Raw genomic sequence first — 17,841 nt, forward strand, 5'->3', positions numbered from 1 at the left:
ATGGGTAAAGAGATTAGATCTTCGGGTTCTTCTATTTCGTTGTGCACTGTTAGTCACTGTTCCCTCTGAAGACCATTCTCTCTTCCAAGGAAAGCGGGAGAATCAGTTAAGTTCACCAGCTCAATGTTTTCAGCTATATTAAATCCAGAAGTTATTGGGGAACAGGAAGACTGAGACAATAACTCTGGAACTGGATAAGAATAGATGTGGAAATGTGAAACTTAGGTTTCTGATTTTCTTTCCCATGACAACTGTAACTGCTGGTCTATGTTAGCTCTATTGGCCTCTCTCATCCCCTGGACACAATACTGAAACATCGGTGAAGTTTGATGGTATCAGAGAAGTTTTTCTTTTGTTGGAGAGGAGTCATTTCTGAGTTATCATGGGAAAGAAGTGTCTCATGACTTTAGGAAATTGGGAGGTATTTTTAAGTGCATTATTGAGGCACCTCGGTTTTCTAAAAGAAAAAAGTATAATGCTTAGTCATCAAATTTAGTTTATGAAGTTACAATGCTACTTCAGGGATACGTTAGAGTATTCTGACTGATTTGGTGATTTTTCCAGCCTTGTAAGGCATTTGTGCTCACTACTGCAGCCAAAGGTAGCAGAAACTGAGAGCCATGTTTAATACTGCTCTGTATCTGGCAACGGTCAGCTACAGCCTTGCTACAGAACCTCTCCTCAAAAAGTAAACTACTTTTCCCATTCTTGATAGTATTGATTTCCTTATTTTAAAAGCTGCTAAAAATAAAGCAGTTTCCTGCAGATAAGAGCATTTTGAGGTAGGCTGACTCTAATTTCTCAAACTAAAACCTTGCCTGTCCAATTAACTATTTACATGCAGTGGGAACATGCAATTTGCTTTCTTTCATTTTAGAATTTATATACTTAGTATATTGGAATGATTAAATTTCCTGCATGGGAAAAAATTAATTCCATCTGCATGAACCAATGTAGTACAGTCTAAATTACACACATTGGTGCACATCTGTGGAACAAGCTCCTTGGAGTTCTTAGCCTGGAAAACACCTTCCAGGTCATGGACTCTGCTCCCTCCCCCACCCTGCCCCCCCCCCCCCCGCACTTATCTCAAGTCTCATAAAATTGAATTCTTCTATAAGTTTATCTAGTTCCACCTCAAATGCAGCTATGCTTTTTCCTCTTCCACTCTCCTAGCTCTTCCTGTAAGAAGGACATTCAGATACAGATTGATTTAATTAGTGGGAACCTTCTAGTAACTATCACCCTTTGTTTACTCCTGGCCCATTTATACCGGCCTGCTGACATGGCAATCATTTTTGTCCTCCCCTCTTTAGGATAACTGTGAATGTTTGGGGTTCTAGTGAAAAATTGCTTAAGTTTTTTGTTTGAAATGAAATGGTCTGAGAGATAGGGCCTGGTTCCATCATGGACTAACATGGGAGCCACCAGGGAAGATAGTACCAATTCACTCTAGGATAAGAAAGGTTGGAGGTACTGTTAATGTGTTTCTGCCATCTGCTGCTTTTCTGAGCTGAAGTGCAGATGCTATTCCTGGTAGCAGTATGCCTTTGAAACTGCCCCACCTTTTCCCATCTCACCATGTATGATCTGACTTCAAGTATTTTTCTTTTTTTTTCTTGAGAATTTTCAAAATACCTCTGATCAGATTTGTTTTTTTTTTTTCTTTTGTTTTTTTCAAATTGCAAATTTATGCTTTTGCAACCTGTTTGGATAGCCTTGTATTTGTTCTTTGCTGTTTCATATGCAGTTTTTGTACCTCTCAACCACTTCTCACAATGGCTATTTTTGTCCATCGAACTGGAAGAAGATACAGTTGATTTAAAAACCAAGGTGGCATTGAACAGAAGGCTGTATAATCTGCACATCTACAGGAGCAATACTGCTGCCAGAAGCATGGATACAAGTTTGTGCATTGTATTCCTACAGTGGTATATGTGATAATTTCTAATTCAGTCTTTGGCACAGGAAGAAAACCTGGTCTCTTAGTGTGAAAAATTGGTGTGGTCCCTTCCCTGAAAGCTCAAGCACCACCACTGTACCTTCTGATATTTGCTGTAGGTCTTCTCTTCTGGGTCCACCAGCGTCTTTCTTCATGTCATTTATGAGAGGCCCTTACAGCATAGCTCACAGCATTGGCTTCTGTCTTTAAAGATTAGTAGGAGAGTAAGCATATCTTTAGCTCATACTGTGAAGGAAAGTAATTAATATTTAATATCTTTTGTACCTCAAATGTAGTGTTATGGTACCCGAGGATTAAAGTTTGTTACAAAAAGCCATATTTTGTGCCTGGTGACATCTGGCTGGGAAAAGAGTGAGTTAAACTACAGACCTGATGGTGTGCATCTCTGTTCTCAACACTAGTGTCTATAAGTGGTAAAATGTCTATTGATTGTGTATCATCAGATCCTTCAGGCAATTTGCCTCGCCCATGTGCAAATGCTCTACAGTTTTAAGAACCAGTGGAAAGTGCTGTGTAAGGTTATGTGGAAACAAGAACTCTCTTCTTGATATCACATTTAGTACATTGGACTCGGACAGCTTTAAGCTTTCAATGTCTGCCCAGAAATTAGTCCAAATAAATAAGATTGGGATCGCTTAGTACAGGGATTATTATTATTTTTCATCCCAAAGCGGTGCTTTATCCTAGATAGCGGAGTCTGAACAAGATGAAGTAGAAATTCCAGATGCATTCAAAGCTTGATTACGGTAAGAGAATTCATTAGCTGTACTTATAATGATATCTAGTAAAAACTGCTTCTAAAATGAAAATGCCAAAGGAAAAAAAAAGTTGGAGGTGGAAGTTCATGGATCCTTGTAGTAAAAAAAAAAAAATAAAATAAAAAAATGGCAAAAGCAAATCTGATTTTTATTTGGATTTTTTTATTTATTTTGCTTGAATAGGCTATATGCAGCTAATTCTATTATGTTAAAGGACTTTCTCAAAATGTTCTAATCATGCAAATTGATGGCATTATCAGTTTTGGAGAAGGAGAAACATGATGGGTCGTTATATTAACTGCCAAGGAACTAAAGACAAAAGGCAAAGAAATTTTGGACAGTGTCTTGAACATTAGGACATTCAAATGATCCATCTCTTGAAGGACATGGAAGTGGAGACAGGGTTAATCTTTTCCCATTTTAAGTGCAGTTTATCGACTATCAACTCAAAGTCTAGACCTTCAGACTGCCTTTCTGTCGTGAGGGATTTTCATATATGAAATTCTGTTTATAAGTTTGCAAGTAATCAGAACTTAGCTGATGTTAAACACTTTGTTTATATGTTGAACACTGATGCATTTTGTCTGTAACACGTGTCCATTCAAGGTATTTCTGCAACTTTAGATTTTCCTCTGTAAATGTCTGTTACGTTACAGTTCTACTTCCTGTCCTTCTCTGTGTCAAACAGAAAATGAAAAAATCCAAAACTGTAAAAATAACAAAACAAGAAATGATTTTCTATACTCACAAATATCCCATGCCAGTTTAGGGGAATCTGTGACGGAATTGTGTGATGTCTTAACTGTTCATAGTTCATATGCCATAAATTTTATCAGCAGAAACATAGGTACTTCATGTTTTATCACCCTGCTAATGCATCCCATCTGTACCATAGTTCTGAGACATACCATGATTTTTAACACATCTTAATTCAAGTGGACTAATCATACTTCAAAACTTATTTGTTGAATGATTATGCTATATTTTTCAAGAACTGGCATGCTGAAATATGTTTAGGAGTAGTTTAATTGTTTGTCTTCCTCATTTATATTATGTCAATATCATCTACGGTCTGTCACTTTCTGTTTTATAGCTCTGTAACCCTACAAGTAATCCCCATTGAAAGTTGACTATGCTTACCCAAGTAGCCCTCTGCAGAGGCTGTTCTCTGTGTTCCTTGGACTGTGTATGGCCTACAACTCTGAGCAATGTAATGGGCGACAATATTTTGTTCTGGTTTGTTGCTGAATTATTTTACTCTTTTTGAGATTTGGATAGTGCAGAAAAAAAAATAGATAAATGGCAATATTTAGCACCTTTTCCTCTTCTTTACACAGTGTCTACTGGTAAGATCTCTCTGCACCTGGCCCCTCCCCCCCCCACTCCCACTGTACTGGAAATTAGTCTGAAGCTGAAAAATGCTTAAAAAGCAAATATTTACATTAATTAGATGAATGGTAAGTAATAAGTTACTGAAAACTTCATTAATCCTGCCTGTTTAGGTATTCAAATGAAGCAGGATAGCCAATAAGGAAAGGATAGTCTTTTCAAGGACCACAGAATTCATGGCTAAGTAAACAACCTGGTGTGGTTTTGTATTAGGCTTTTAATTCATTTGCTTTTATTGAAGGTCTGTTTATGTGTCTGAATTTTTACCATGTTTTTAATACTGGAAAGATATAATAAGCTTCCTTTCACCCTATTTGCGGCACAGTCTATAAACCAGACCATTTTCCTTTATAACCAGCATTTGCTTGTTCTAAGGAAGTTGTCCTCAACAGAATAAGGTCTTACCACTCTTATCACAACTTATGTTTAGGCAAGTAGAAACTTAGTCACAAGAAGTAGATATTATCCCCAGAAGTGTTAAATGGGTTTTATTTCCCCTGAATGTCTTCAATACTTGTTTAGGATCTGTGTAAAAGAGAAACAATCAAAAGTTTTAAATCTTAAAAATGAAGAATGCAGCAAAACAAATATGTTACCAATATTTTACTTAGACAAAAGTGTGAATGAGGGATCATAAATGTGATCTTTGTAAGAAGATAGTACTGCATCTTATGACTATTTTTATCCTGTGACTTGATTTTTTCAGTTTTGTACTACAGTATTTTGCATATTTCCAGGCCAAATACTAGGACATTCATGATCTTGCTGTGAATGTTTTTTGTAGAGTTTACAGTATTAAAAAGGTTTAATCACAATGTGTGCATGTTGGTGTGTATACTGAGAGTTGCAACAAAAATTGCTTGAACTGTGGTCAGCTAAACTTCTGGTTTAAAGCATAAGTAACTGTTTGCTGTGCCTTTCATCAGATAGTCCGGATGTCTCCTACTTTTACTAAGCAGGTTAAATTCAAAGCTATTGAAAAACAAAGATATATTTTGATCTGATCCTAGAGGATTGAGAATACTTTAATTTTCTTTTTTTCCCAAAAAAAAGCCATCTCACCTTTTTAGCTGTCTCTCTATGAATATGGAAATGTAAATGACAAAAACTAATCAGCAGAGTTGTAAAGAATAAATATCTGTTCAATTTATGCTGAAATGTTCCTAGGAATATTCCTGCTTCTTCTCCTGGTTTGCACATTTAATATAAAACATAGTATAGAGTATGGACTGAAATATTTTTTTCTTTAAACTGTGAACTAGTAAAGTAGTACAGTTGTGATGGACAGAAACTTATCTCTCTGAAGAAAGGAGAGGTGTCAGAGTTCTTCACATGCTCAAGAAATGCTGAACTGTGTTCTAGCCTCTCATTGTGCTGCAGATAAGTAAAAGTTTAGTTTTTTTATTGTTAGAGATCATTTCAAAATCAGAACATTCAGTTCTTTTAATGCAGGTTTATGCTAAGTCTTTGTAAGATGAAGAGTATATAAAGAAGCCTGCCTTGATATAGGGGTGGATAATGAACTATTTGTGTTGGAAACAAAGGCTTTGATATTTTGAAAATGTCTTCGTATATGAACTTTTTAACTTTTTTTTTTCTTCTCCCTCTGTTTTATAACCATAGCAAGACCAGCTCTATACTTGGGCTGCAGTTAGCCAACCCACACATTCATCAGATTATGTTGAAGGAAGCTTTCCAAGGAGAACTCCATCTGCGTGGCCCCCACCCAAACCACCAGATGAAGAACAAGGACTCAAAATTACAGAAACAGGTATATTCTTGGACGCAGACAAGATATATGTATGGCATGGGGAGTGAGCTGCTGCCTTTTAGAATCCAAGATATGACCTTAATATCTTAACTTGTAAGACATACCTGATTCTAAAGATCTTGGATTAGCATCAGAAATACTGTTAGCTAGTATGAATCTAATAAAAAATATTCAGCAAAAATATATGCCTTTTGTTAACAATCAAGATGTGCACGTGGCATCTGCTGACTAATGGATTTTACCAGGTATTTTGACCTTTGTTCTTTTCCAGTTTTATATTCCTTCAGAGCCATGAAATATATGGGTACTTTTCTAACCTTAAAAATATGGAAAACTTCAGAAGCCCACTGGTGTTATATTGAAAGTTATTAGAGTGGTGTAAGTTATTCCTTCGTGGATTCAGCAGTCCCCTGCTGACAGAGAGGTAGGAATAATGTGTCTGAAAAATAGAGGTCTTGTTTAAAAAGTCAGTTTATCTTAAATTTTCATGAGGTTATTCTACCAGCCAAATTCTGAAATCTTCAGCATACTCGAAAAGCTTTTGTCCAGCTGAGAATTGAACAAAATGAGAAACCCTCTTGTAGCTTACTAAAAATTTAGAAGAGAATTTCAAACCTGTTTTCTGTTAGTAGTGTTGATTGGCAAATACCGCAGGTTGTTAAAGGCTTAGTTTTGCATTAGTATTCAATGACTCTCATCACTTTCAGTCTCCCATGACCTCCATGGAGAGCCACTGGGTATTTTCAATTTTTCCTTTCCTACCACTTCTTTTTTCATTGTTTAAATTTGAAGAATTAAGTCATTATTTCAACAGATCTCTTTATTGTGCTTGTAGCCTTTGGGTGGAGTTAATTTCAGATTTCCTTCTCTTTGGGACTTCTCTACCACTTCCTCTGGAACACAAGCAAAGTGTTCCTTGCGTGGACATAATTTGTAATGGCAACACTTCTCTTTTACTGGTATCACTTATTCCAGTGTTCACAAGCAAAATAAGTGGTGCCAACAAAAATGCAACATTGCTATATTATTCTGTTTTTGCAGTGGCTTTGTGGTCAAGGAAACATTTCTGCATATCACTGATGCAATTCAGAGTGTGGAACACTCCATTACTGCAATACTATTACTATATACACTATATAATACACTATATATAAAATAAATTATAAATATATAAATATATAATATAATATATAAATATAAAATAAAATAAATTATATATATATAAAATACACTACTGCATAATACTACTAATATATATAATACACTACTGCAATAGTCCAATTTTTGACTAACGATCTACTCTTTTATGTAGTATTAAATGAGTGTGGCCATATGTGGTAACTGAATTCATTGCCAGGTACTCTGAGAAGAAAGGTTGTGTTTCTTGGAGATTTAGCTAATGGATGTGTGATCAGGGTTTCTATGAACAGACTTTGCACTTGAAAGACAAAAGAGAAAATGTTTTTTTTTCATTATATTACTTTGAGGTTTTATCATGACAGCAAGTAAACAACAAGTTTGTTGTTTCTAATGTCTAGATGAGCATAGATTTAATATGTTTTGAAATGCATTTTTTAACTTTTTTTTTTTACTATTTTTACTTTACTGAAGTACTATTTGGAAGAGTACTTCAATCACAAGGAATACTTAAATCTATTCATTTTATACATTGCTTGTTTCCATCCAATCTTGTTCTCTTTAATATTATTCCTACTACATGTACATAATGTCTATAGTATTTGTCTGTTCCTTAGTTACGGCCCTCTCAAAAACTCAAATACTAAGAAAATTGAATTAGAAGTAAAAGGGAAAATTGTGTATTTTACCACTTCTAAATGGAACATAAATAGTTCTCAAAATTTACTCGAGGTGTTGACTTCTAAAAAATATTACTGAAATTTTATTTGTTGGTGTGAATTTTCAGTGTAGAAAAGAAAAAATAAAATTGTTCTGAATACAGTTCAGGTAGATAAATAATTTAACATTTTGTTTGCGTGCTTGCCATGTGGAAGAACCTAGAGGTGAGTGATATTTCACGCGAATACTAAAGGATTCACATCTTCCGCATGATTTGTAATTAAATTGTTTTATGTATAGGTGCCCTTTGAAACGTGGAGAGGGCAAGAATTATTTAAGGATTTAAATTAATGTATGCAGAGTAGCTATATTTTATGATATGTATTGTTTTTGCTGTATGGTTAAACATGTACAATATTAACACTAGAGATACCAGTTTATAAGCAAAAACTTGCATTTTAGACCAAAGTATTTACCCAGAGAGGAATGTAGCAGGATATTTTTATATATAGTCTTTCTTTTTATTGCTGTCATCAGCATGACAGCAATACCAGGTCTTCAAATTTTAAGTAAGGCAAGAGGAAATTCTGCAGGGTGCTAGGTAATTTGCTCCTAAACAAGCAAAGTATCACTGTTTCATATAGTATATATTAAATAGCTTTGCTGTGCTGTATCCTATGGAGCATTATTAGGTGCAAGAAGAAGGCTATTAGAGTGATTAGTGGTTTTTTTTGTTTTTTTTTAAATACAGTTTGGAAATATCTAACATAACTTTGGGTTCAGTCAGCAAATACTTTTACCAAAAATATTGTTCTGGATTCAGAGAAGTCTTCGGACAAAATCTGTCGATATCATGAATGAAATGTAGTGGTATGTAAACTGCTAATTTTCCATCTGATGATCCAAAGCCTGTTTTCCTGGGTTTGCAAATCTGTTGAGGTATGGTTAGCCAAGGAAGTTCTCTTCTTCCAAATAATTTGTAAAACAAGTATCTGACAGTTGCTTATTTTGAAAATGTTACAGCTTCCTTCCTTCAGAGGAGACAATTTTTTTGGTTTTAGTAGCCCTGAGAGTTGAGTGACCAATTTGTTGGTATCATCCTAAATTTGCTTCAGTAAATGGAGTTATGTAAAAGTCAGCAACAAGGCATGATTTATCCATAATCAAAACATGTCAAAGTCAGACATGATGGATTATTTCTAGTTAATGACTGCCTATCCTCATCCAGCCTTTTATAATTGGGAAAATTCTGCCAGATAAGACTTTTGAAATGTAGTTTTAGTAAACAAAAAGGGTAAATAAATAAATAAATAAAAAGTTGAGGATTGTTAGTATTCAAGTGGTAGCCTTGCAGATTATCTGCCTCTGGCAATGACACTTCCTGCTTACACACCTCACCTCCCAACAGATGGGATTGTCAGAAAGCTGTGAGGAGGCCAAATGTATAGGAATTAGGAATGTGGAGTTTTTTGATCAAAACTGTTCCCATGTTCCTGCAAATAGTCATCAGATTTGCCTGTTATTTAGTGGTACCCTAAGAAGGGTGCATGAGACGTTCTCTGGGAAGGTATAAGAAATTTCTATTCTTGTGATGTGTACAAAAGTAGACTATGACTAATTGGAGGCATAATCCACATAATTAGCAGCAGCTATTAAGCTGGTTAGAGAACTTCTCACTGTGTAGCTGCTGTCGTCCCCCTCCTCCCCCCCCCTTTACTAATTACGTCCTATAAAACAAGGAAACTGAAGAACAGATAGGGTAGGGTTTTTTAAACCTGCAGAAAGCATAGAATAAAATGTATCTTAATTCACAGCCCTGTGTCTTAACTACAAGACACTCTCTCTTCCACAAATACGTTAAAAAGATATATTCGTTATTCTTTGCAATAACTTATCAAAAACTTGAGAATCCTGAATGTGTATTGGGTTGTTAAATGTTTGTTTCATTTTCAGCACAAAATTTGTGATTTCTTTTATTCAGTAGGTAATCGAAATGCATCACTGCACAAGCAAAGCACAGATATGCAGCACATGCTTTTCACTGAAATAAATATTTGCACAATCAAGGTTTTAATGTAACTTTTTATAGTTAGGTTTAGTTGCATTTTTATTAAAATTGAGATTTCAAACACTAATATTATTAGATAAAACCTAGATAACAATTATTCTAAACTAAGAAATGAAATTCAGTTTGGGGGAGTTTTGTGCTTTGATGTCTTTTTCCAGGGAGGAGGGGGAGGAAGCACAGATAAAAGTTTTTATTCCCACATTTTATTTTTCATTGCTTGGAGATCTGTGGTTTTGTTTAAAACCGTAACTGTGCAAGTATACTGTCTAAAGAGGGTAATTAAATGGAGGAATTCTTAGATATTTATTAAGATTCTTATGAGTTATTCTGAAGTAGAAAATAATTGAAAAAGGTACTATTGGAATGAAGTACTGCTGGCTTTCAATGTAAATGAGTATTGTGGTCAAAATTCTGAAAGTCAAATTAATGCTGTTAATGCTGTTTCTTTACACAAATGAGAGGACCATAGACTCAAAAGGTGAAGAGTTAGTTTAGTTCCTCGGCTTGAATGCCCCCAGTTCTGGGAAGCTATGACTGTACAGTTTCACAATAAGTGTACAGTCCCAAACTATCTTCATACTGCTAAGATACCAGAGAGGGGGAATAATATCATTGGGATGAAATTGAGATTTCTCAAAAGGTATTTAGTCTAGTAAGGTCAATTATCTTTCAAACACTTTTAAAATGTGAGTTTAGATCTATATCATTGTCTGTCTCCTAGTGGCCATCTCAAATTTTATAGTAGAACGAAGAAGGGCCTGTGGAGGATGTCAAAAGACAACATATCTGCCACCAGTAGTCAGCCTGTTTATGGGTTCTAGTAGCCTTTTGTGAACAGATACAATCTGCAGATCTTAAGGACACACATACATCTTAATGAGGTTGGATGAGAAGACTAAGCACGAGAACTATTACTTAACTTTCTGTGGGATAAAAATAATAGAGCCATAAGTGACTATTTTTCTTTGAAACAGAAATTCTGACAATTAAAGGAGTTTTTTGAAGATTTGTGGTATACTTCTAAGACCATATCATTTATTGTAGAGTCTTAGTACATTGCATGTTGAGATCAGACTGGGTTTATTTATATATACAACCTGCTTAATTAACTTTAGATGCATAACTTGGAAAGTGGGAGATTTAAGTTTTCTTTTTAATTGTATCCTCTTTTCATTAAATCCTTAGTATGTATTTTGAAAGATCAATGAAATCTATGTATATTGTAAAAGCTATACTTTTTTTTTCAGATTCAGAGTTGAAATCTACTGTACTAGAAACAGAAAAACAATTCATAGAAGATGTTCAGCAGGTACAGGTAAGATCTTGACAGAAGTGTTCTATCTAGCATTCTGTAGAAAAAATGGAAAAGACGTACTTCAGACACTTATGCAATAGCTCTAATTTGTGTAATGAATTTTCAGAATGCAAACATTCAGAAGCGTTTTTTAAATCTAAATTTTTATTTCAAAATACTAACATGCTCCATAGTGTATCTACATACAGAGATTCAAGGTACCTGCCTACCTAAGATGGTTCTTATGAGATGTTATTGTTCACTTCATTCAGAAGTAATGCTTGGTTCCAGAGGTCTGATGGTATTGCCAAGAAATAGTGATTATCTAATATAACCAGATCTATTGAAGTTTGTGTGGGTAACGGTGGCAGAGATTTTTTTCAGAGAGGGTTAGGGCTGATCTTTTTCTCCCCCAACCCTCTTCTTTTATGCAAATGACTGGCTGCCTCAAGAATGGCTGCACTGAGCAGTATTTAATAAAAATGATCATTGTTTTTGTTTTGGAGTAAGAAAATAAGAAATGCCTAGTGAAATGTATTCTCTTGATTGTTAGACTTGCAAACGCAGTTCAGGTTCAAGCAGGGATTTTATGAATGTGGATGGGGGAAGGAGGTATATTACCTACATGTTTTTGTCTTACCAAACAACATGTCAAGAGTTCTAGTCAATTACCTAAATTTTCCAATCTCCATAATTAAGAATATTTAAAGACTAGATTTTTTTAATTAAAATTATATCACAAAATTAGTCTGCATAGCAATATCTTAAGTGTAAATTGTAAAATATTTGTCCCATGCATTTTTATTTTACTTCAGTATTTTACTACTATTCACTAGCAATATTTTTGGCATTTCTTTTTTTTAAAGCTTACTCATATATATCCAGAAAGATATTGCACATTGCATATTTTATCCATATCTAGAATTTTAATTCACTGTCAGAAAAAAAATCTACGTAATTTTTTTTTTACTGGAAATTTAATGAAAATATTAATGACTGCTTAGGTACTTTCCCTAAAGATTTGATTCTCTTGCTATTGGAATGAAGTTTAACCAGCAGCACTAGAGCACTGCTTGGTTGCCTGAACAAATAATGTTTGTTTGGTGTCTCTTCTGTCTTTAACTAACCTATCACGTTGACCGATTAATGAATTGCATTTGCTGGTGTTAGAGATCCCCATCCGTCTTGCTTACTGTTAGTCTTTTACAGAAATAATGTGAACTTGTTCCATTCTGTACTATTATTCATCAATGAAGAGCAGCAATAAATGCTTTGTAAGCATGATCACCTCATTGACAAAACATCATTTCAAGTTTTTGCTTTACTATGTCTTCATTCTGGTTTCTGTTGAAAATCAGAGTGGAAATTACTTAATATGAGAAACTGTAAGTGGATAAAATTAATAAGTCCTTAACTGTTGAGTGTAACTAACAAAAATATATATAAAAAAAATCTACAAAATAGAATGGTAAAAATAACTTCTCTTTCATCTCTTGTAGATAAATACTACAGTCAGTTCATTCTTCGTGTGATTTGTACTTTCTTTTAAAAGTGATGAAACACTATGAAATGTCTCTACTTAAGTTCTGGCTTCTTGTATTCTTTGTCTAGTTTGTCTACAGGTTTTCTTTCTGAAGAAAGCAAGCATTGGCTGTGGTTAGCCAAGTAGGTAATAACGCAGAGGGGTTGATCTAGTGTAAAATTTGATACTGATCAACTGAGTTTACTCATAGATTTCCTTTGTACCATAAACCTTCCCTGGGAAAAGACATTGTCCAAATGATATAAAAATAATTAGATATGGTCAATATTGACATAGAAACAAATGCAATTGTAAAATGATGCTGATAAATTATCTCACAATAAACCATTAAGTAAAAATTTTAAAATACTTCTAAATTAAAAGAGCGACTCTTCTTTCTCTCTTCCTCTCTCTTCTCCCCCACCCCCCCGTCTGGATTCTGCACTTTCTTACCATTGGAAGGGCCTATTTTTTGTATATTCTAACCATTTCCTTACCTTTGTGATGTAACCTTTATGACCATAACCTTATATTTTGCAGCATAATTTCCTAAAGTTTTAAGATAGCTATCTTTGACTGAACAAAAGCAAATTTTAAAAAGTCACAATTAAAAAAAAGAGGGCATGGGGGCGCTTGTTTTTAATGCAGGAGGAAAATTAGAGAAACTGGCATCCATTTCAACTCCTAGTTTTGAAAATGCCAAAAACGAGCAACAATGTCTACAAGGTCTTCTCAGAACAAACAAATTTTGGTTAGGCCTAAATTCTTTAGTGAAGGAAGAAGAGAAAAAAATCATTTAGAAAGTTGACCTTCAAACCTGATGTTGCGATTTGGCAGCTGTACTTTTGTGCAAGAGCAAAGTTCTTTTCTCTTACACACCCCTCATCTTTTAGGGTAGCATTGCAATTTTCCCTACACTTTAACTCAATTTTAGTTTGTTTTATTTTATGTGGTAGAGATGTAACACAAAGGAAAAATTCTTTTTCTAAATGTAAAATGAGCACTTGAAAACTAAGCCTTGTTAGTGGGACATCACAGAAAAAAAACTTACGAATTGTTTGACAGTCATCTAAATTCCTTGTTCTCTTATATTATTATCTTAATTATTTTAACATTCTGGGGTTTTTTTTGGTCATTTGCAATGAGTGCCTATTCTGAGTATCACACAAATTTAGAAAGAAAGCCCTGATTGCATTTATTTAAAGATCAGCATACAGATGTAATGAATTGTTAATCATTCCATTGAAGATGACTGGTCTCTGTAATCCTATCTCAGGAGACGAGATTTTGCCAGACTGATCCAATTTCTAGCAGTTTGGCTATATGATAGCTTACATTGAGTATCTAAAGTATATTTACAGTGGAAAATTTTGCTATCAAAAAAACATTACGCCTGTAGCATTTCAAATTCAGTTGTTCATTTTGGTTTGGTTCACCTCATTTCAACCAACAAATAATCCCTCAACCAAAATAATAAGCCTTTTGGAACGCCGTGTACTTCAACAAGTAGTACCAACCAGACAACGTTTTGGCAGCTCTCAGGCACTGAAGACAGATTTATGCTGCATGATCTATTGGTGCACTTTCCAACAATATCATAGGGAAACAATTCTAGCTTTAAAAACCTTAAATTACAGGACACTTTTTGCAATGTACTTTCCACTTTGAAAATATTATAACTACTGGAGTGTCTCTGTAGAATATTTCTAACTACTACACTTTGATGACAACCCTTTTCCCTGTGTTTCAGGGGATTTTTTTTCATACTTTAGCCTTTAACTATGAATTATTATAATTTAAGCTTAAGTTATTAAATTATTACTTAATGTCATTTGGAATGTTCTAATTTTGACACATAGTAATACTAGAAAAAAGTTTGGGTATCCTTAAACATAAATACATAATGTGTCTGTCTAAAAAATATGAAACGCTGGCTGGATTGGGGCTTACTTTTCATTATTATACAGTGTCACAGCTCAACTTTGTCTTGGAAACATGCATGCTACTCAAAACTTTCTTAACTGAAAGTTCAGAGTGATAGATAATTTGTAGAGAGAAGGTGAGGTAAAGAAGGTAAATGTAAGATATATCTGAAATGGGGAAATGATTCTGCAATAAAGAATTTTTTTAAACCTTTTTCATTTTTGTATGACATGGCTCTCAGGATAGAGGCAACTGTAAATGAGACTGGTTAACAACTGTGTTCAGTAGAAATCAGAGAAAAATTGATTTTGGAGCTCATGAGGGAAAAGTCCTCATGCTGTGGCCTATTATTATTATTAAAATTTTTTGCTCTGCTTCATTTCACATGTTCTTTCCTGAGATGTTCTTTCAGAAGGGCACAATGATCCTGGGAACATATGCTACTTCTCTTCTATCCCTTCACTACTTGTCAGATTACTTTTTGAAACAGAATTAGTGGGCAGGCAATGAACGTCTCTTCTAAGATAGCTCTTTTCCTACAAAAAGTATTGCTCAAGTGTTACAGCAGGGAAGTAAAAAAAAAAAGGTACCCACGTAGGTAAAACAAACAGAGTATTTTCATTGAGGAGAGAAAGGGGTATGAAAGAAGCAAATTTTCTGGAAGTGTTCACTATGAACAGAATGATAATGAAGTCTACCTGTTGCATTTTGCAAATACATATTAGTGGTCTGTGTCCTCACAAAAGACAGATACATTGTTTTAAGGAGAACAACTGTTGTCAGTGTAAACTTCCTGCAATGTCATGCCAACATATCCCAATCTCAGAAAATAAAAAGCTGCAAAAAAATTAGATTTTTTTTTAATTTGATCTTTTCACAAAATTATCTAGGTTTGCAATGTGTGGTGCAGCAATTTATGTTCTAATTTCAGGCCCAATGTTTAATGTTATAATTAGGATATCTTAAATTAAAACAGGTGAATGTCAGGAAGCATATGTAGGCATATTGTGTTCTCTTGTTAGCACTGAGAAAAAAATTACGCTTTATTAAATATGTACAGAAAGGAAACAAAGTTTTTGTGATGCAAGAAATGATAGACACCTGGCAAAAGACATTACTGCTAAAGTCATAGGAACTGCACAAGTGCAGAACATTTTACTTGGGCAGTAAAGGGGAGGCTAACCTTTGTTAAACCTCCCAGACAAATCAGGTATACTCTGTCTTTTAAATGTTTTTTTTTTCAGAAGTTTCCAATTTTATTAATGTAGATTTGTCTTTGCTTCTTGAAATTAGATTTTACTCTTCAATTTAAACATGCTGCAATTTAAGGGTTTTGTTTCTTGTATAGAAAGCCTAATAAGCACTAAGACATTTTTTTGTCTTCAGGTAGTAGATAAATGAACTAAACTTTTATTATATGAAATGATTGACTAAGCATGTCTGATGTTCTATTCTCTGAGATGAGACCCCAATATAATTTGCGAGATTCTGTTCTTCCTCCTGTATGACCTGTAGCTGAGCTTTATGATTGAAAGCCTGGCTTCTGTTAATGTCAAAATTTCTCAGGCCCTGAAGGAGGGGTAAGACTGCAAGTAGAAATAATAGAAATGAGGGAAGAAGCAAGCGTTCAGAGAGCCTGGAGGATATCATAAAGAAGTCAGGCTATTCAGCCACTAGATGGCAGTTAAGTATTTTTGAAGGGACCGTGCAATGCACTAGCGAGTCATGCCCGGGGGTCCTTAAGACACTGCTCAGTGAGAATATTTTTTTTTCTTGGTCAGAAAGTGGTGGTAGTTAATAAGTTAGCCTGTAAAGAGTACTTGCATTTTTTGTGCTTAAATCTGACCAAGGTTTAATAGTTGGAGCATCTCCCAAGGCTAATAAAACCAGGTCCTAAAAATAATAACAAAAATCCTGAAATATTGAATGTTCAGAAAGCTCTATGCTGTCATTGTTAAGGTGTTTTGTGTTGTTGTTGTTTAAGACAGCAAAGTGAGAACACTTGATTGATATAATCTACAAGGCTTCTAAAAAAACTTTCTATAATAACTTCAAAGCTTTACTGTTGAATTTCCTTCATATAAATAGAGGTCAATTTTATGTTAGATATATGAAATGAATAAAAAGGTGTTTCTTCAACCATAACCCTGAATCTTTTTCATTTAGTTCCGATGAGGGAGAAAAATAAAAAAAATACAAGGTGTGATTTTTGATCAGTTAATTGATATATATAGAATATAGGTCACAGACGCTATATTTAAATAAAAATAAATGGAGTCTAATACATCAAGCCTGCATGGTGGCCAAAAAAAAAAAGGTCAGTTAATTCTCGGAACAAATATTATTTGGTATCCAGACTTCACAATACTTGGATAGACTTCCTTTGTTTTGCTTGAAGGCAGTGGTTGCTTCTTTAAAAACAATATTGGTATAATTTTCAGTGAAGCAGTAACAGCACACTTTTGCACTCTTCCTCCTGGTGAGACTAAAAATTGTTTTGTTCTAATCTTTGTTCTTAATGTTCATGTCAAGATCAAGTTTTACTTGTACACTCATTTCAATTTGAAAGTTTCTTTATTCTGTTTTTCTTCTTTGATACATCGTTTACTACCTCAATTACAGCTCTGAAGTAATATAAAGATCATAGAATGATTTAGGGCTGAATAGACATTAGGAGGTCATGTTGTTGAATCCCTTCACCACCAGCACCCTCCCCCAAGCAAGGCTAGCTTAGATATTTGGTCATGTTTCTCAGGACTTTGCTCATCTGCGAAGATGGATCTGTGGTATTGCTGATATGTATTTCGTGCTTTGCCTAGTCAGTGGTAGAATGATAGACTTTCTTTATGATTACCTGCTATGTTTCTGATGTGATGATTTATCTTAACAGATAAAGCTTTTATCTTCTTATGCTTAAGAACAGTTGAAAATGTGTGGCCTAAAAGCACATATTTATTTTAAGTTAGTTCTAGAATCATAGATTCCTAGTTCAAATACTGTGTATTTACAGGTGTTGATTAAAATAATTATCAAGAAACTGCTGATCAAGTGCTTCATCCGATCTCAAGACTTCTATGTAACAGACTTATGAGAATATGGCAGAGCAGAACATATTTTTTCATAAATAATGAAGCTTCTGCATTTTTCAGTTGGACTATGCTTTATACTCAAAACCAGACAGAGTTCTTTGTCTTTTTGAGTACAACTTCTTTGAAAAGTAGTACCAACCTTAAAGTTCTGGAAATAATAATGTCTGAAATGTGGGGTTGCAAATTCTACACAATGGAAGTTGATCAGGATTTACAAACAGTTCTGGACTTACAGTTGTCACTGATAACAAGGAGAAATGAATTAAA

At 34.3% G+C, this 17,841-nt stretch overlaps 1 protein-coding gene across 1 annotated transcript in view; it reads left to right on the forward strand.

Annotated features, from left to right (window-relative positions):
* Positions 1-17,841, forward strand: part of FMN2 (formin 2) — a 158,860-nt gene that overhangs the window by 26,088 nt on the left and 114,931 nt on the right. The window contains exons 3-4 of the mRNA XM_035558836.1: positions 5,734-5,881; positions 10,994-11,061. Of these exons, the coding sequence (XP_035414729.1) occupies positions 5,734-5,881; positions 10,994-11,061 (216 nt within the window). The remainder of the gene's footprint in view (positions 1-5,733; positions 5,882-10,993; positions 11,062-17,841) is intronic.

This window comes from Cygnus atratus, chromosome 3 (genome assembly GCF_013377495.2).
Source record: "Cygnus atratus isolate AKBS03 ecotype Queensland, Australia chromosome 3, CAtr_DNAZoo_HiC_assembly, whole genome shotgun sequence".
Classification (NCBI taxonomy): Eukaryota; Metazoa; Chordata; class Aves; order Anseriformes; family Anatidae; genus Cygnus; species Cygnus atratus.